Source organism: Mastigoproctus giganteus, chromosome 4 (genome assembly GCF_048544385.1).
Source record: "Mastigoproctus giganteus isolate SK-2022 chromosome 4, ASM4854438v1, whole genome shotgun sequence".
Classification (NCBI taxonomy): domain Eukaryota; kingdom Metazoa; phylum Arthropoda; class Arachnida; order Uropygi; family Thelyphonidae; genus Mastigoproctus; species Mastigoproctus giganteus.
In genome coordinates this window covers 21,166,504-21,188,068 of record NC_143578.1, presented here as the reverse complement: position 1 = coordinate 21,188,068, position 21,565 = coordinate 21,166,504, and the positions used below count along the sequence as shown (strand labels likewise).

General features: G+C 38.7%; 1 protein-coding gene across 2 annotated transcripts in view; it reads right to left on the bottom strand.

The window, feature by feature from the left end:
• gig (TSC complex subunit tuberin) overlaps window positions 1–21,565 on the bottom strand; it is a 613,633-nt gene that overhangs the window by 541,907 nt on the left and 50,161 nt on the right. For both annotated transcript variants that reach the window (XM_090372592.1, XM_090372593.1), the window contains exons 3-4: window positions 8,778–8,864; window positions 5,234–5,344 (exon numbers count right to left, since the gene is read on the bottom strand). In XM_090372592.1, coding sequence (XP_090228718.1) covers window positions 5,234–5,344; window positions 8,778–8,864 — 198 coding nt within the window. The remainder of the gene's footprint in view (window positions 1–5,233; window positions 5,345–8,777; window positions 8,865–21,565) is intronic.

The following is a 21,565-nucleotide window of genomic DNA, read 5'->3' as shown; positions in this document are numbered from 1 at the left end:
CTTATCACAAATATTGCTTCCTGTGCATCTAAAAAACTTTTCTTCCAAACAGCTGTTCACTCTGCACAAAATGCAAATCCACCCTACCGTGAAATATTGTTCCCACATCTGGGGCGGTGCCTCCAAAACCTCTCTCTCAGGCTTCTGCGTTCCATTCAGAAGAGGGCAGTTATGTTAATTAATGACTCCTCTGTAACAGAGTCTCTCCACTCGCTGTCTTATAGGCGTACTGTTTCTGCTGCATGCCTTTTCTACATATACTTCCATGGGCACTGTTCTTCTGAATTGGCTTCTATAATTCCTGTTCTCTCTTTTAAAATAGTCCGAACACGTGCCGTCACCAGCCAACATCCATTTACTGTCCAACTTCAAACTCACAGAACAAACTTTTCATCTTCCTCATTTATTCATTCAACTGCCATTTTCTGGAACAACCTTCCTTCATAAGTCTTTCCTGAAAATTACAGTCTACAGAAGTTCAATGTCAACAAATATCTTCTCTTGTCTTCTCAACCTCCAACCCAATCATGGACTAATGTTATTAGTGGAGTCCCTCAGGGCTCAGTGTTGGGTCCATTATTGTTTTCTGTATTTATAAATGATATTGATGATGGTATATCGGGCTTAATGTCCAAGTTTGCAGACGATACAAAGGTTGGCAGGGTTGTCAAGGACATTACTGACACTATGCTGCTGCAACAGGATCTGGAAAGGTTGAGCAGATGGGCTGAGAGGTGGCAAATGAAGTTTAACATTGACAAATGTAAAGTACTACACATGGGAAACAGCAACCCCAGAGCAACGTATCAACTCTGTGGTGCTGCACTGACAGTGGTGGAGAATGAAAGGGACTTGGGGGTGATTGTGCAGGCAGATATGAAGTTCTCTGAGCAGTGCAGACGGGCTGCAAGAGTAGCTCATGGAGTATTGTCAATGATATATAGGAATTTTTCCAGCAGGGATAAGGAGGTGATTATTCCATTGTATAAGGCAATGGTCAGGCCACACCTAGAGTACTGTATACAGGTCTGGAGGCCTCATTTCAAGAAGGATGTAGAGCTGCTGGAACGAGTACAGAGAAGGGCAACAAGATTAGTGAATGGAACAAAGGGGTGCTCTTACGAAGAAAGGCTTAAGTTTTGCAAATTACAGTGTCTGGAGACTAGGCACCAGCGAGGTGATCTGATAGAGGTGTATAAAGCCTTGAATGGTTTAAGCATGCTCAATGCTGATGGGATTCTTCCTCTAGCTCAGAAAAATCACCTGAGAGGGCATAAATTCAAATTGAGGAAAGACAGATGTAGGATAGACGTGCGGAAATTTGCCTTTAGCCAGCGGGTGGTTGGTTGGTGGAACAGACCTCCATCCCTTGTGGTGGAGGTTGATAGCCTAAATAAGTTTAAGGCTCAGCTGGACAGGTATTTTGAACGAACAGAGGGGTGAAGTGGAAGTGGGTTTTTTTTTTTTTTTTTTTTGGCTGATGCTGCATAAGCTTGCTTTCTTGCATCAAATGCCTCTACTAATGCTAATGCTAATGCTAATGCAAACATGGTACTAAGTACTATGTTTGGTACTAAGTACTATAGGTTCTAACACCTTGAGTGTTTGTAGTGGTTTTAAAAAAAAAAAAAAAAACTTAACTCCCATAATTTCTCATTGACATAAAGGGTTTTTCTTCTGTAAATATCGATGCACAGTAACTGTTGAGTTCATCTGCAACATGAATTTTGATATCTAGTACTATCCCATATCCATTACATAAGGGTCTGATCTGGTTTGCCCTTTCTTCTTTGAATTTATATATGCGAAGAATTCCTTATCCACACTCTTTGCCAGCAATTTCTCATAATCTGCCTTTACCAGCCTAACCTTTTGTGTGGCACTATCACAGCTAAATATGTAACTGTTATTGGCTTCAGTATTTATTTCTCTGTATCTTTTCCATAAATGCCATCTTTTTCTGCCCAAGTATTCTGGAAACTTTATTATTCATCCAACTTGGAATCCTCATAAGAGTATTTTTTTAATAGTATACCATAATTCAACTGTATTCACTCTCTGTGAGATTTCTATCCATTAATAGAAGCCCTGTAGTACCTTATGCCATTGTAATTACCTTTCCTGAAATTTTAACCCATTCCATTGCTGCTACCTCTTTCTTAAACCTCCACTGTAGAACTCCGTGATCATTAGCTGCTACTGGTTCCTGTACTGTCAGCCCTATTATGTCATCTAGTTCATGGGTAATGATCAGGTCTGGAATATTCTTTTCCCTAGTATGTTCCCTGACATATTGATACAAATAACACTGATCTAATTGATTTAAAAATTTTGTTCCCCGTGTCGGAGTTTCCTTCCCATTTACTCCAATCAATTAGAGACAAATTAAAATCACCTATAATAAGACATTCACATTTACTTGCCCATTTCATTTGCATCTAGAGGCTCTCATCATAATCTTCACAATCATCAGGTTTATAGTAATCTACAAGCCAGATGATTACACGCTATACCTTTTCTTCCAACTTTCTCACACCATACAGATTCTATACTATCATTCGAAATGTCTGAATCCGGGAAAGCTTTCATTGTGCTTTAGCTGGTTTTGTTAAGAAGCATGACCCCCCCCCCCATCTGTCTTCCCTATCATTCCAAAATACATTGTAAATTCCATACTGAAGCTCATTTTCCCCTATATCCGGGTGGCACCACGTTTCCATAAGCCCTATTATGTCAGTGTTACTTGTCTTAACCAGCAGTTCGAATTCACTCATTATTTTGATGAAACTTCTGACATCATCAGCCATTTTCAATCCACTGCAGGATGAAGGCCTCTGCAGCAACTTTCCAGTTCCTTCAGTTTTGTGCAATGGCCATCCATTTACTACCCACACACACTCATGAATTTTATCTATCCATCTCCGCCGTTGTCTTCCAGGTTTTCTTCTAGCTCCTCTTGGGTACCATTCTGTTATTTTCTTAGTCCATCTTCAAGCAATGTGTCCTGCCCAAGACAATTTTAGTTCTTTAGTTTTGATAACAATGTCCTTTACTTCAGTTTGCTGCCTAATCCATGTGTTTCTCTTCTTATCTAACAGTCTGATTCCCAATATAATTCATTCCATTCTTTGCTGTGTAGTTCTCAGCTTCTCTTCCATTCTTTTGGTGAGTGCCCAAGTTTCACTTCCATAAGTCATTGTGGGGAGAATACATTGGTTCATTATTTTACGTTTCAGACAAACTGGGATATTGCTCCTCAGTATGTGACTATATTTCCTGAATACTATCCATCCAAAATTTATTCTTCTCTTGACTTCCAGCCATTTACCAAGCTTCTGACATTACTGTATAAACAATTAAGACTAAGTGTTCTTGTATAGTTAACTACCTTGACACACCCCTTGAAGTTATTTAAATTTGCTTCCCTGTCATTGGTTTCCCACTCATTTGAAATTTTTCTGCACTCAGAACATCTTGCTAATATAATCTGTTGTGATAACAAACGAGAACTCTTGAGGTATGTGCAAGCATTACTTTGACCAATATTATTAGCATTAGCATTAGTAGATGCATATGATGCAAGAAAGCAAGCTTATACAGCATCAGCCAAAAAAAAAAAAAAAAACTTCCCATTTCACTGATCCATTCGTTCCAAATGTTTGTCTAGTTCTGCCTTGAATTTATATAAGCTATCAACTTCCACAACAACAGATGGAAGTTTGTTCAGGCAGTCAACTACTGCTGGCTAAAGACAAATTTCTGCACATCTATTCTACAAATGTCTTTCTTCGGTTTGAATCTATGTCCCCTCCGGTTTCTAATCTGAGCAAATGAGCTTGATCAATCATTCAAGGCCTTATACACCTCATTCAGATCACCTCGCAGGTGCTTAGTCACCAGACACTGCAATTTGCAGAACTTAAGCCTTTCTTCATAATAGTGCCCCTTTGTTTCCCTCACCAGTCTTGTTGCCCTTCTCTGTACTCATTCTAGCAACTTTACATCCTTGCTAAAATGAGGTTTCCAGACTTGTACGCAGTACTCAAGGTGTGGCCCAATCATTGCCTTATACAAGGGTATAATCACCTCCTTATCCCTGCTTGCAAAATTCCTGTATATCATTGCATGACCTACTCTGGCAGCTGTCTGCACTGCTCAGAAAACGTCATATCTGACTGCAAAATTACGTCTAATTCTCTTTTATTCTCCACTACCCTGAGTGTAACACCACTACTACCCATTTTGGGGTTACTACTACCCATTTTGGTGAGTAGTAACCCCAGTACTTGGACTCCCTCCAGTCACTATGTGGCAGAGTAGAGGTAGCAAGATTATATACTAGCTGATCTGGCAGCCTCCTAAAGAGTTACCAATAGGTTCGGTCCAATGTACTAACTAGCGGCTGGCCTGTGAACACCATTTTAGAGCTGTACCCTCTAACGGTTTTTACGTTATTATGGTGAAATATGTTTGCCCTTTACTGAAATCTTCAATCATATAAAAAATAAATAAATTTTCAGCATCTTCTCTTCATTCCTTTTTTTTTTAAGCTTTGTAAACTTGTTACGCCGCACAAATCGTGTTAGTTGCAATTTGTGCATTCCATCTGTTGTGATAACAATTTCTGATCTTGAAAATAAATGCCTCTTGAAGCATTTCTGAAGAAGACAACTCCTTGTGTAACAAACCAACCAATGAGTGCCGAGCCAATAACGAGTGTGCATTTAGTCGATGATGATGATGAAGAATAAACATTCTTTAACATTTGTAAGTTATAAATAATTTCTCTATTATTATAATTTGCTTGATTTTACAGGCTACATATTCATTTCTTTGGATAAATCAATCATTGTTTAAACAAACTAATTAGCTAACTAATTTCACTGTTGATAACATAACCCCAATTTTTAACATTATGTCTATGGGAAATAAATTCCCACTTTACGAGAGCACGCTAGGAACGAAATAACTCGTAAAGTCGAGAACTATCTGTATTCATCACGTGAATACCATTTATTATAATTTGTGTAATAATAATAATAATAACAACAGTAATGCAATTACTGAGAAATTCGGCCTAGTTAAATCAGAGAGTGAGGTACTGTTGTAAGTCCATTAAATATTCAATAACCTAATACATTAAATTATTAATATTTAAAATGATTAATATTGTTTTTTACTGTATCTGAAGTAAGTTTTTAGAAAACTAAATATAAAAACAAGTCGTACTTACTTGACCATGGATTAGATGGGAATAAAAATAAAGTAAAGTGTGGCGTGCATCAGTTGTATGCTGTGGATGAAGTAGGTCTATTGTTTGAATATACAGGGATTCAACTGCATTCTATATATAAAAAAAAAAAAAAAAAAATTAGTAAAGCATCTGAATGTACAGTAAACTAAATAAAATGTTCTCATTCAGTTATACAAACTTATCACTGCACAAGGTCCATCTTGAAAGTTCCAGGAATAATTTTATTTGTAAATTAAAACAAAACTTGCCAACCATTTGCTTTTGTTCCTTTCAAAGCAGTTTGCTTGAGCCACTTTACATGAAGTTATTCTCTTCTGCCGTGAATGAAAGCATTTTCAGAACTGATGCTAATTTTAGTGTCTTCAATATGCACTGCTGAACTTTCTCCAAAGACCAAAAATTTGTCCATTTCAGTGAGATTTTGATATCTGGAAACAGAGAACTCAGAAGAGCCAAAACAAGAGTAAAAAGAATGTTCCCGTGAAGGATTTTTTTTTCCATCAGAAGCTGCCTCACTGATAACATAGTGAGAGCCCATATGAATGAAGGTAAAATTTCTGATTGACAGTTCATTACTTAGGGAATGAATTCTGAGTAGACAATACCATTTTTGTAAAAGAAAATTATAAACATGGTCTTGAATTTTTATTTGTTCACCCTTGCTTTTTTCAGTCTTAGAGGATTCAATGTCTTCCACTGTTTGCTCTGCCTTTTGAACTTGGAATTGCTTCAAAATATCCAAGTTTCACCCCTTGTAATATTATTATTAACCAGTTTGTTTTTGCTTGAATTTTGTCCAAAAGATTGATGCTAACCTGTTCCCATTTTAGTTGTTACTAATAAGCTGTTTTTTGGCATCATCTTTGCACAGACCTCTTTCACTTCAAGAACAATGATTAAAATTTTACGAACACTCACTTTATACATCCCTAACTGTTCTGCAATCATTCTAATAAATAAAAATAAATATCAGTTTATTAATCAAACAGTAAAAAAAAAAAAAAAAAAAAAAAATCAATCCCACATCTATACTATACTCACCAGATTTAGTTTCCTGTGTGTTTTTCTCCCTTTCCTCTCCCAAGCTTAAAATCCCCTTGAAATGTCACAGATTTGCAATGAATGAAGAAATTATTCAGAATGCTACACAAAAACTATTAACAATTCCATAGAAGTCGATTAAGAATGTGCCAATACAGGGGTTCCACAAAATTCATCTACAAAACTAAACCATTACTGTGTGAATAGGTTATATAATGTAAAATCTGAACTGCTTCCAGGAGACAGCAGAAATCTTCAAGTTTTTATTTCCCAACCTGAAAATGTGCATGGTGCAGCAGCTGGCAGCATAATCACAAAACTGTAATCATGGCAGAATTTACCAACCCCAAGGATACTGCCTTTTACACAATGAGCTGTTGCAAAGTGTACAAACCTTTTTCTTGGGAGCAACTACTGTCACAGGCTTCATGTATCTGAATATGTAACAGAATTTTCTTATGTCCCAACTGCAGGATGATAATGATAGTGAACTGATTAAACACAATATTTCCTGGGAAGTGGAATGGAAGATTAGCTTCCCTTTAATAGTCCCTTTTAAATTTCAAACTATTACATGTTTGAATATGACAGCTCAATGTCACATAATATCAAAAAAAAAAAAAAAGAAAGAAAGAATTCATCAATGGAAAGAAACAAGTACAGTGGTACCTTGGTTTGCGAGCATAATTCGTTCCAGAAACGTGTTCGTAATCCAAAGCACTCGTATATCAAAGCGAATTTTCCCGTAAGAAATAATGGAAACCCAGATGATTTATTCCAAAACTCAAAAATATTCATATACTGTAAAAATGATTAATACAAAATACATACATACCTTTTCATATTTTTAATATTTAAATTTAATATACATAAAGCAATTGGATTTATGGTAGGACGGCTTTTACTGTCACTAACGGAATCACTGCTATCTGTTGACTCTTTTTGTGCGACTTTAACAAGGAACCTCTCCAATGACACTTGCCTCCTCTTGAGGATTTCACGGAAATATGACATTGCATTGTCGTTAAACAGATTCATCGCTCGCACTATTACAAAATGAGGGGCACACTTGATACACATAAACAAAGCTGCGCGCGTGTAGCAATTGAATAAACAACACCGTAAAGGCAGAGATACACTATTAACACCTCACATTTTACTAAAGCACATTTCTAGGGGTTACTACCATAAAACAATAAAAACAAAATTTCCAGTTGCGTTTCTGCTAGTGGAATCTGTTATAAACTGGTAGTAAACTCGATCTAATTGCATTTGCGATTATACCGATAGCTGGAATTGTGTGGGTTTTTACGTTATTATGGCAAAATGTTTTTCCCCTTCACTGATATAAAAAACATAAATACATTTTCAGAATCTCTTCATTCCTATCGTGTTGCGTTTGACTGCCATTTCTTGTAAACACAAAGGCGAATCGTGCATAAATGAATTCGATTCGTGTTATATAAGCTATCGTTTGCGTATTTATAAATCGTGTATGATCGAATTCGTGTAGTGTAAACACGTGTTGTACGAGGACTGACTGTACTCGTATTGCAAGACCTCGCTCGTTTATCAAGTTAATATTTATTAAAAATTTTTGCTCGTCTTGCAAAACACTCGTAGACCAAGTTACTCGCAATCCAAGGTACCACTGTACTTTCAGATTAACATCATTAGCTGGAAAATTCCCAATCTCACTTAAAAAAAAAAAAAAAGCTTACAATGATTGAAAAACCAGTATCCATTAATGTTAAGAAGACTGGCAATATTAAAAACTACTATATTATGTTTCTGAAGAGCATAGACTTTTACAAGATTGGAACTAGAAAAGTACTGAAAAGGATGAAGATCCTTATTTTCATGACACATACTGATACTTAAACGTACACTGAATCTATAAAATATAAATTTAAATAAATTTACTTTTGTTTTTATCTATAATAATACAAGTTAGCTTTTAGTACAATTTGTGATTATTTGAATAAATCTCTACCTAATTAAAATCTCTATTTTGAAATGGGTATAGGTCACATTTTTAAAAAAAAAATACCGTGAGGAGGGAAATTAATTTTAATTAATTTTTTGAGGAGGGAAACACTTTACTAAATGAAACTAATATTTGATGGAAGATTCATTTTTAAAAAATGATGAAAATCTTAATATCATTAGGCAAGAAGAAAAGTTTGACTTGTGCCCTTTTCAAAATAAAATGAATTCAATTGAAGTCTCTTGTTCAAGACATGGGCCTCTGCTGCTATTTAAAAGCAAAGCACTGTTACTTTATTAACTGTATTCAGTCCTACTATCAGTTTTACTTAGAACTGTTTTCTCAGTAAAACTGACAATAGATTTCTTATTATAAATACATTCAGTTCTGCTTGAAAAAAAGGAATCCTAACTGCAAATCTTAAGCTGCAAAATAATTTAATACTACATTACATAAGAAGAATATATAGTTTTTAACCACCAAAAGGATACTTACATCTGCAAGGCGTTTTGTTCTAACAGTTTCACCCAAATCTTTGAGAGTTTTAAGCCTTTGGTTCGAAGAGCTTTCATTGCTTATATCCTAGGTGTTACAAAAATATTTTTAACATACCATTGAAATTATTAAAAAATTATCTAAATAAGATAAATTAGAAATAAATACAATACACACTTCAAGTCAACAAAATGTACCATAATGTCAAATTTCCAAGTATAGAAAAGAACATAAATTTGCAATTACACTACATTTTATTAATTTATTAAATTATTCAATAACTAAGTTAATTTAATTTTATTCATTTATTAAATATTTAATCAAAATAATTACAATTATAATTTAATAGTTTAAATTAATTATAATATTAATTAAATTATTAGTATTAATGTTGATCTATAGTACAGTAAAACAGGCTTTTGCAGCTTCAACCAAAAATAAAACCTGAAACCACGTGTTTCCCATCTACTGTAGATACGATCCATGCTGGCCTTTGAAATCACCCAAATCATCATCCTCAACTACTAATGGAAGTAACTTACTACAATGATTAACAACTTGCTGGCTAAAACACAACTTCCTATAATGCACTCTATGTCTTTCGACTTACTTAAATTTAAGCCTTCTATTTCAAGTGTTATTAATACATGAAAATTTTTCTTTCATTAATTTTACTATACCCACTCAAAACCTTATAAACTTAAGTCACATTCCCTTTAATCTGTTTACCAAGTACTGTAGTTATATGTTCAATCCCACCAGATATGATACCTGTCTTTGGATCTTTTGACAAAGATCCCCCCCCCCTGCGGCCTTCATAACTAAACATGCTATTCATGTGTGATCTCATGATTGTCTTACACAGTGGAATGATATAACAACTATTTCCTAAGTGCAACCATTGCATAAATCAGAGGCCACTTGTCTCTTGCTCTTGCCACTTGTCTACACTAAATGGGAAAACTTCATGTCTGCTTAGATCAAAACCCTTAAACCCTTTTCTTCCTGTATTGAATAAATTATTTTTTAACCAAAGATTGGAGAGATGAATTTTTAATTCATCTCTCCAAGTGTATAAATTATTACAAGATTATTTATTAAATGCAAAGTCTAGCACTGTGCAGAATTAAAATATGCCACCTCTCTGACAATCTCTGAAGTCCATCCAAATCACCCTGAAGGAATGCTATCTGATGCTAGTCTTTCCCTCCCAATCTTCACATAATCTGAAATTTTTGACATCATGCTCTGCACCCCTTTATCAACACCATTTAAAAAAAAAAAAAAATCAGAAACAGTACTAGTCCAGTACCAATTCCTGAAGGCCCTACTTCAAATCCTAAGAGAGTAATCATTAATTAAAAATTACTTTCATCCTGTCATGTAGCCATCCCATAATCTATCTAAAGATCTTGCCTATATTCCTATGTTCAGCTTATATAGCAATTTCTTGTGCAGAATCTCAACTGCTTTTGCTAAAATCCAAATAAACAATGCCTATATCTAACTCATGAGGGATGCTACTACAATAATTTATAAGGTTAGTTAAACAAGATTTTCCCTTTAAAAAACTATACTGAATTCAGCAGAGAATACAATGTCTATCAAATAACACTTTACTGCATTCTTAATCTTTGCCTCCACAATCTTGGCTTACCACTGAAGTCAAACCGTCTGCTCTATAGTTAGGCACTTTGTTCTTAGAACGACCTTTATGGTTTTGAGATACACTGGTACCTCTCCAATCCAAGCAAATGACCCCATGAATCCATCCAATGAAACCTTGTAATTAACCTAAATATTTGCATTTCTTCAAAATACAACCGAGTAATGCCATCTAACACATGGGCCATGTTTGTACGATCACAAGGTCTAGTTAACAATCCTTTGTAATTTCCATACAGTACCGCTGATTTCAGAGTGTTCAAGTTCACCACAGTACAATTTCCTTGAGGTTGTCACAGACATTCTCTCAGATATGCCAGACAAGCTGTACTTGCTACCTGGGAGTCTAAAACGCTGATGGAACTGATATTCGGGTGACACTCAAGTCAAGTGGACCCAATTTCGGCGAAGTCCGGACGGTCTGTGACAGCCAAATCCTCTGCTTGCACCTTCACGATGGTGGGACTGTTAGTAATCCTGGGTATAACCTCCATGCACAAGTACATGGTGGGTGACCACCCAGGTGTGAACCAACGTAAGCAGGGGTCGAGGTGTGGCACCCACACCACATGGAGGAACGCTGCCCCTCTATGTTACCAGGCAGTACTAGGCGGTAGATGACTCTCATCAACCGGTGAAATACCACCACTTTGCTTATTGGAGGCTTGAAGTGGTGGAACCCATGTTTAGTCTCTAGAGCTAAGTTCCGGTCAACCCTTCCCTATCTCTTCCATCATGCAGTATGATTGATGACTTTTGAGGTTATGATGAACGTCGTGGCGAGATCCAATATTCCTTACATTTCGAGGGTACAGCTCTAAAACGGTGTTCGCAGGCCAGCCGCTAGTTAGTACACCGGACTGAACCTATTGGTAACTCTCTAGGAAGCTTCCGGATCAGCTAGTGTATAATCTTGCTACCTCTACTTTGCCAGATAGTGACTGGAGGGAGTCCGAGTAGTGTGTATGCGGGGAGCATTGTCGAGGCCACGTTATGTCAAGGATCTGGGTATGTACTTACCACATGTACGCCATATCCAAAAATTTCATTGCTTCATAAAGTATGTCCCACTCACTTTTTCTTACTATTGAATACACCATGAATTGTCAAACTAATAGAGCAACCTTATCTGCGAAAAGATCTAAACCTCCCAAGGACTTCCTAATTCATTTCACAAATATACGTGGTCTCAATTCTAATCTCAACGATGTCCATTTCCACTTGCAGTCTGCCAAACCCCATGTACTTTTTCTGACAGAATCTCAGTTATCGGTTGATTCATCTACTGCTCATCTCAGATGCCCAAATTATTCGGTGTATGATTCCTTTCGCCTCAAAGGTGGTACTTGTGCATATGTCTGTTCTGATATTCCCTGTCAGAGACTTAGCAATTTGGAATCTCCTCTCTTTGATCTTCTCTGGCTTAAAATCTCTCTACCTCATTGTGTCAAATTCATCTGTTGTCTCTACCGTTCTCCCAACTCCACTAATCACTTGGAGCTCCTTGACTTCCTCTCTTTGCAACTTGACTTTCTCCAGTCCAACTTTCCTAACAGTGAAGTAATTTTCCTTGGTGATTTTAATGTTCACAACTCCAGCTGGCTTCTGTTTTCTAGTCACACCGACCCAGCAGGTCGAGATGCTGAGGCTTTTGCAATTACTAATGACCTAGCACAGATTGTTCATTTACCTACAAGAATACCAGACAATCCTAATCATACAGCCAATACGCTTGATCTTTTTCTCATAAACAACCCTTCTAAGTACACGGTCGAAATGAGAGGTCCTTTAGGCACTTCAGATCACAACTTGGTGATTGTCTATTCTCCAATGGAACCTTTATCTCATGGCTATTCCCAACCACGTGTTGTTTGGCATTACAAGAATGCAAAATGGGATGACCTGCGAGACTCCTTTTCTTCTTTTCCTTGGTCGGATTACTGTTTCAAAACTTCTGATGTCAACGTTTGCTCAGATCGTGTCAGTGAAATTATTCTTGCAGGAATGGAATCCCTTATCCCACACTCCACTTTAAAATCTCGTCCTTTATCTAAACCTTGGTTTTCCAAAAAATGTGCTAAGGCTGTCCAAGAGAAGAATGTTGCATATCGTAATTGGCTTGTTTCTAATTCTTCAGTTTCATTTTCTGCCTACACCAAAGCTCGCAACAGTTGTAAAGCAGTTATTAATCAGTCCAAACTAGAGTTTGAACAGGCTAAGAGTAGAAAACTTGCTTCTTGCCCTAATGGTAGCTGAGCATTCTGGTCTCTTGCCAAAGCTATTGACCGCAACTTTTGCCCATCTTTGCTCCCACCTGTCCAAACCAGATGGTTCTGTTGGCACTTCAGCCAAGGATAAAGCTGACCTGCTAGCATCCCATTTTTCTTCCAGCTCATGTATTAATGGTCTTGGTAAAACACCTCCCACCATACCCAACACGCTCCATTCAATGCCTCCTGTGGTCTTCCGTCAAAAGGATATCAGAAGGATTTTGATGAATCTTGATGCTAAGAAAGCTCCAGGTCCTGATGGTATTTCTCCACTTGTTCTCAAAACCTGTGCTCCTGAACTTACTCCTATTCTTTGCCACCTTTTTTCACTTTCTTATTCCAAAGGTGTTTTTCCTTCTGCTTGGAAATTTGCTCATATCCAGCCAGTTCCTAAAAAGGGTGACAAATCCCTCCCATCCAATTATCGTCCCATTGCAATTACTTCTACTCTTTCTAAAGTAATGGAGAAATCAATTAACCGCCAACTCTTAAACTACCTAGAAACCTTCCGTCTGATCAACGATCACCAGTATGGATTCCGCCAGTGTCGATTCACTGGAGATATTCTGGCTTATGTTACCCATTTATGGACTAATACAATGGAAAGGTTCGGTGAAACACAAGTAGTTGCTCTTGACATATCAAAGGCTTTTGATCGTGTTTGGCATAAAGGTCTTCTAAACAAGTTTCCATCTTATGGTTTGCCAACTGTTTTTAGTAATTGATTATCCAGTTTTCTCTCTGATCGCTCACTGCGGGTGATGGTAGATGGCTCCCTGTCTTCTAACTTCTCCACTAATGCCGGTGTCCCCCAAGGTTCAGTTCTTTCCCCCACTCTTTTCCTCTTGTATATCAATGACCTTCTTCCATTGACTGGAAATCCTATCCATAGTTTTGCCGATGATAGCACATTGCATTCAACTTTCCATTTTGAGAAACCTTGTCCTGCTCAATCAGCTTCAACTTCTCGAAAATCTGCTACCAATTCCTTAAATACCAACTTAGTTAATTCTCCAGTGGGGCAAAGACAACTTAGTTGATTTCAATCCTTCTAAAACTCAGTCTTGTCTTATATCTCGCCGCAAAAAGGATTCTTCTGCTCCTATGCTTATCTTTAGTGACACTCCGATTTCTAGGCAAAATGATATATCTCTTTTGGGGATTACCCTGACTTCTAATCTCTCTTGGCACAAGCACATTACAAATATTGCTTCCTCTGCATCTAAAAAACTTGGTTTTCTCTTTCACTCTCGGCGTTACTTTTCTTCCAAACAGCTGCTCACTCTGCATAAATCGCAAATCCGCCCTGCCATGGAATATTGTTCCCACATCTGGGGTGGTGCCCCCAAAACCTCTCTCAGGCTTCTTGATTCCATTCAGAAGATGGCAGTTAGGTTAATTAATGATTCATCTCTAACAGAGTCTCTCCACTCGCTTTCTCATAGACGCACTGTTTCTGCTGCATGCCTCTTCTACAGATACTTCCATGGGCACTGTTCTTCTGAATTGGTTTCTATAATTCCTGCTCTCTCTTTCAAAACAGTCCGAACACGTGCCGCCACTAGCCAACATCCATTTACTGTCCAACTTCAAACCCACAGAACCAACTTTTCATCTTCCTCATTTATTCTTTCAACTGCCGTTTTCTGGAACAACCTTCCTTCATACGTATTTCCTGAAAATTACAATCTACAGAAGTTCAAGTCCAATGTCAACAAATATCTTCTTTCGTCTTCTTAACCTCAAACCCAAGCACGGTACTAAGTACTATAGGTTCTAATACCTCTCGTGTTTGGGGTTCACATAAAAAAAAAAAAAAAAAAGTTTCACCTCACATAAAGGGCTAACTATCATCTGTAAAGACTGATGTGAAGTACTCATTATGCTCATCAGCCCAGTTATCAATGAATTTATTGATACATCATCAAGAGTTCACTCTGATTTATTCTTTTCATTTACCTAAGCATAACTCTTTAATATCTTTCTTTGCACTTAGCTGGTGATTTCTCATACTCAGCCTCTGCCAGCACATTACATGTTTCAATGCTTTTAAATGCTGCTATTCTACATGGTATCCTCTTTTGCTCTATTAACTAGCTTGTTTGTTATTCACCCACCTCAACATCATCCTCATACCATATTTTCTTAATAGCATTTATGCATATGTAGCTTCTATGACAGCAGGTTTCAAGTTAAACAAATTCTCCAGTGTTTTCTTGCTGCATGCTGTCTTCCCATTTAGACCATGTAGCATTTTAGACTGTCATAATGCACTTTACTGAAACCTCCTACCCTTAACTTTTAAAATTCCTATTGAATTGAACAGCTATTTTGCACAACACTCACACACGAGGAATTCTTTAGGAAAGGAGATGCTAGAAGTTTATCAAACTCTAATGAGGAACTAAATGACTTTGTGATAACTGAAAGGAAAGTGCAGGAGAAATTTCTGAAGTTAAACATAAGAAAGGCACCTGGGGAGGATAGGATCTATCCAGTTATATTAAAGGAGGCAGCAAAGAAAGTAAGCAAACCCTTAACCATAATTATGGGAGCATCATATATTTGCACATTTCCTTAACTGTAAATGTGCAAATATATCCCCAATTCATAAAGGGGGATCAAAAGGTGACATGAGTAATTACACACCTGTTAGCTTAAAGTCTGTTCCAGAGAAAATAATGGAATCACTGGTTAAAGAACTAATGCAAGACCATCTGGACAGGCATGCAATTATACTGCAATCACAGCATGGATTTGTTAAGGGGTGGTCTTGTCTAACCAATCTGATGAGTTAATGCTATAAGGCTGTAACCAACAAACTGGATGCAAAAAATAATTCTGCCATCATATATTTGGCTTTCAGGATGGTTTTGATACTACTGCGCATAAAAGACTGTTGTACAAACTGCAGTAATGTGGCATTAATGGCAAGTTACTGCTATGGATAAAGGGATGATAAAGGGATAAAGTGGAAGAAGACAGAGTGGTTATCAATGGGCACTGCACTTGTGGATGTTATTAGTGGAGTTTCCCAGGGTTCAGTGCTAGGCCCATTGTTGTTTTCAATATTTATCAATGATACTGATGAAGGTATACCAATATGTCTAAGTTTGCAGATGATACAAAGGTTGGCAGGTTGGTTAATCACAGTCATCAGGGTGAGCTACTGCAACAAGATCTAGGATAATTGGGTCGATGGGCTGAGAAATGGTAGTTTAACATTAACAAATGTAAAGTACTGGGTATGGGTAGCAGTAACCCCAGAGTAACTTATCAACTATGTGGTACTACACTAACGATAATGGAGAATGAAAAAATCTGGGGGTAATTGTGCAGTAAGACGAATTCTCTGAACAGTGCAGACATGCTAGGACAGCTCAAGGGGTTTTGTCAATGATATATATATAATCTTTATTGTATACAAAAATGGTATATACAATACACCCTTCACAGCAGCAATGCCAGGGGTTTTACATTGGCTGGTGGACAATAGCCTTTGGAGGGACAGGGCCCACATTAAGGTTCGGGCTCACCCCCCCAGAGCCAACAATAGAATCAATGTCAGATTATTTACATAATATTAAGCATTTGACAGTATTTACAATGTTAATAAATATATTCATATTTATATTCAGATTTATATCTGGACAATATAAATATAATATAGATATAGATATATATATCTATATTATATTTATATTAATATTTATATTCATATATTCTTGACTTTATTCACAAAACATTCATAAAGATGTCGTACTCTGAACATTACAATATATTGGGCATTAATATGCTGCCCATATCAATGTGCAGTTTGCCTGGCCAAGTTCGGGCTCTTAAGGATCTGTCTTCAGTACCCCCAATCCTTTGCAAACCTGCAGAGGTCGCCGTCAATTGATTGGAGCATCTCCCTGGGGAAAAAATGGTCACTAAGGGCTAGTCTGTTATAGTGCACTGTGAGCGTGGAAGCTGACCTCAGTCCGGGTAGAGGGATTCTCTACCTGCACAGTTCCAAGATGCTTGGCTCCAAGATCATTCTGGTTGTCATTTTGGCAGTGAGAACAAGACATTTTTCCAATACAAGATCTGGAAGTTGAGCAAAATTTAGTGAGACTGCCACTGCAGTTGTCCTTTGCTGGGGTGGACGACAATGTTTATGCATGATCCAACGAAGGAGCTAGTATTCGGCAGAGTAGTAGTAGTAGTGGTATGTGATGCAAGAAAGCAATCTCCCTGGAGTACACGTGCTTGATGTTGGTAGGGGCTGCAGCCCCCCCAAATTTACAAGGCATATAATACGATACAGTATACTGAGGTGTATACGTACCGATGAGTCACATCCAGATCCCTAACGTGGAGCAGTTGTTGTTTTGTGGTCCAGCGCATTTGACAGAATTTTGCTATGAGTTTGTCAATGTGGGGGTTGAAGCTCAGTTTATAATCAAAGACGACTCCCAAGTCCAAATGCATGTTGACCACTGGAATGGGAATGCCGTCTAGAGAAGCTTGGATTTCGGTGGGTTGGCGCTTCAGAGAAAAGACGATTTGGGCTGATTTGGCAGGGTTAATCAGGAGGCCAAATTGATGGAGATAGGATCCTAAGTCGTGTAACTTTTCATTGATGTTTGAGGGATGTTTGCCGAGGTTAATCTGAGTATATATCTTAATATCATCAGCATAGCAGAGTATGACTTCTCTCTGTTGCACAAACAGAATAATAACTGCAGTGAACAATGCTCCGCAGAGGACTCCACCTTGGGGAACTCCCGCAGTGATATTTCTCTAGATTGCGTTGATCCACTTTAAGAAGAATGGTTCTGTCAGAGAGCAGGGTCATGATAAACCACAACATGTCACCTTTTATGAAAAAGTAATTTTCTAGGAAGTGAACAAGCGAGGGGATACTGATGGAGTCAAAGGCAGCTTCCAGGTTGATGTATATGACAGCACGCTCTGCTTTAGCTTCTAGTGCACTGAGAATGGTGTTGGTTATGGATGTTAAATTGGTGACTGTGGATCTTCCTGGAATGGCATAGTGAATCTGTGGGGGGGGGGGGGTTGTGAGGCATTATTTGATTGGTGATGGTTGAAAGTAATGTCTTCTCCATGAGCTTCAAGAGGCTGGAAGAATGAGAGATTGGCCTGAACTGTTTAATGAGGGCTGCAGATTAGCATTTAGGGTGTGGCCTCACATCATATCTGTTCCAGAGAGAGGGAAAATAGTGCTGTGTTAAAAATTGATAGCAGAAGATCGATGATAAACAAGCAAAGACATTTGATCATGAATTGTGGCACAAGATCAGGGCCTGCAGTTGCAGTGGGCGGCAATCCATTTATAGCAGTTATAAGCTGCTTCCTCGTGATGCGAACGGTGGCGAGCATATCAGTACAAACGTTGTTGATGGGTAAGTTGCCTAGGTACATCGGGGCCACAGTGTTTTAGAACCATGCAATGTGGTACATCCACAGTTCAAGGGCCAGTGTTTTAGGAATTCCTGTGTGCTGAGAGTCATAAAACAATTTGCCTTTTCGTAGGGTTGCATTTAAATACAAATGATTTCTGGCAGTTGAACACTGCCTGGGCTCTGGAGAAGGCAATACGATCTTGTATAGCACCTGACTCTTTCCATCTCCTAAGCAGATTTTGTTTTTCTTGAAAGGTGTTGTTCAATGCTGGTGTCCACCAAGCTCTCGAACGGGAAGTGATGCAGACAGTCTTTGTAGCACCACAACTTGCAATGGTTTGAATCCATCTCATCATGAGGTCCACAGCTAGTTCGAGATCACAATTATTGAGAGCCTCCCAAGGTATCGAGGATGCAGCTTGGAGACATCGTGGTGGATCAATGAATTTTATTATTATTATTAGCTATATGCTGCAACAGCCAAAAAAAAAAAAAATTCCCCAATTGCCCTGAGAGAGAGAGAGAAAGAGAGAAGTAGAAGGGAATCACCCTAACCAAGAAAGAGAAGAATTATGATATCCAGCTCAGGACCCTGGGTGTGCCAGCCCATACTCACCAGATGTGAGCCCCTGGGGTTGAATTTGGGTGCTGTGGTGTCTTTTTTTCTTTTTTGGGCCTTGGATATCGAAGTTAGGTGTGGCTAAGTGCAGGAGTATGGCAACTGGTTCGTGATCGGATTGAAATAGATTGTGAGGACTGTCTTCAAGGTCGCATGGTGCTAAAGAGAATATCAAATCCAACAGATTAGATCCTCTCGTGGGGTGGCAGTTAAGTAGGCCGATACCCAGTGAATCCATACTGCTGAGTTTCCTGCTAAGATGTGTGAGAGTAGGTGGAAGATTGAAATCTCCACAAATAATGTGCTTAGCAGAGGCGTGGAGGTGATTTATCAGCCAGTGGATCACATCTTCAATGATGTCACTGTTTGGGCCTGGTGGAATATATACTGTTGCTATGTCTATCAGGTTGGCGTTGAGCTTGAGGGACACCATAGCAGCTTCAAATGCAAGGGATTGGGTTACCACAGAATGTGCCAATGAGAAGATAATGGTATTGTAGAGTACTGCGATCCCCCTCCACAATCCTCTCTAGTGGAACAGAACATCTGGTACCCAGCCTGAGGAGCGCAGGTAAGGGAATCCCACCCATTCCCAAGCCTCGTTTCGGCAATGCAGAGAATATCAAAGGTTTTAGAGAGAAGCTGTTCGATGGTGTCTAGCTTGTTACAAATACGCCTTGCATTTTAATAGACAATTCGAATGGCGGTAGTCATAGTAACTGGAGTTCGTACAGGTAGCAAGTCTCTTTTTAAGGTTTGCACTGGTCTACTGTGCATTGTATACAAAAGTATATCATTGACAAAAGTATATCATTGCATACTGTATACAGATCTGAAGGAATCAGATCTGTATACAGTATGTACATGGAAGGATGTAGATCTGCTGGAATGGGCACAGGGAAGGCCAACCAGACTGGTGAAGGGGACAAAAGTGTGCTCTTATCTAGAAAGACTTCAGTTTCTGCAAATTGCAGTGTCTCGAGATTATGCACCTGCAGGGAGATCTCACTGAGGTGTTTAAAGCCTTGAATGGATCCAGTAAGCTAAATATTAATGACATTTTTCCACTCTCCGAGCTTACATAGATGCAGGGGCATAAATTCAAATTGAGGAAGGATGATTACAGGATATGTGTGCAGAAGTTTGCCTTCAGTCAGCTGGTGGTTGATTGTTGGATCAGGCTTCTATCTGTTGTTGTAGAAGTGGATGGGTTTGACAAATTCTTGGAGGGTACAAATGGGTGAACTGTGTAGGTTTTTTTTTTTTTTTTTGGGTTGATACTATATAAGCTTGCTTTCTTGCAACATCTGCCATTACCACTACTACATTAATAATACCTTGTCTGCCCTCAATATCTAGAGAAGAAAATCCAACAGAGAAGAAGTGTAAAGTGTTTCTGGGTCAAAGGGCACCAAGGGGTTCCCCCCCCATATCCAAGTAGTACACATTGTTGTGTGATACAGTACACTGTAAAGGCCAGAGATTTAAAAGTGTATGGATATTGTGATTTGTAATGTTTTGTACCATTGTTCATCTGGCCTTTTAGCCGTTGGGCCCTAATGGGATCCATCGTTGTCACACTTGGCCTCGTGGAGGGAGACCAGGTACACCCAGTATAGTTATATTTACCCTGGCAGGTCCTACCACCTAATTTCCTGAGATTTCAGTGGCTAGGACCTTAAAAAAAAAGTTACTATAATTTATGCTGAAAGGGGTTAGACCGAATGGTAATAGAGTTGTTGCATGGTTGACTTAAGTTTTTGAGTGTGGGTTTGGAATAATTTTGGCTTCATTAGACACAGTCGCAAAATTAGAGAGAGGGTGAGGAGACTGAAGACTGGGGAGTAAGACAGAGGTGGGGTCAATAGAGAAGGCGACCCCAGAAAGTCAGTGAGACATACCCATTTCTCACCAGAGGGAAGAAAATGGGGTGGCGAGGAGACAACAGACTTCTCCTTCCCCCTCACCTAGGAAGTAGAAAGAAAGTACTGTGCAACAGTGCACTGGTGGAAGCCAATGGGGGGAGGCCAATGGCCTTGGCAAGCTGCAGCAATAGTCATGTCCGGTGAATGCCTCAGAGGTCACAGCCACTGGTGTCAGGTTCAGGAGAGTCATGTGTAGAGTCAGGTCTAACTTGGTGATCACTGGTGTCTTCTGCTGCAGAGGGATCTTGAGATAGGTGAGCAATGGACTGCGTCGATTCCATGTCCAGTCCTGGTCCCGTTGCTGAAGGTCCTTAGTGTGGTTAGCTCAATCTTTCTGTTTGAATGTTTCTGTTCAATTAGGTTGAAGTTATTTCATTTAGTTACTGGCTTTAGTTGTGATGAATAACAATAAGTGTCCTCTGCCTAGAAAACCTCTTGCGCAAACTTCATGAAGGCCAGGAACTCCTCCCTTGAGTCCAGAAGGCGATGCTCCAGTCCTGCTGGTAGATATGTGAGTTCCGTCATAAGTCGACAGCAGAGGTCCTCATAATGGTCGCAGCTGTACATAATGTGGGATCATGTTTCTGTCTCTCCACATGTGCAGAGGGGGTCTTCCATTATTCGAAAATAAGTTAACTTGGCGTTGAAGGCACCATGGCCCATCAGGAGAAACGTTAGATCTCGGTGGAACCAAGAGGGGGGCTCCAGGATACATGCATCCAACTGTAGGCAGGAACTTCCTGGTAATTTCCCCTGTTGTTGAAGCAGACCACTTTTCCTGCCATGCCTGCTGCATATGATTCTCAAGTCTGGTCCTTTCTTCTCTTCTATTCCCTGCTAGGTTGATGATGTATTCCTCCAGAATGTAGGGTAATCCTTTGGTCAGGTGGTACGTCATTCT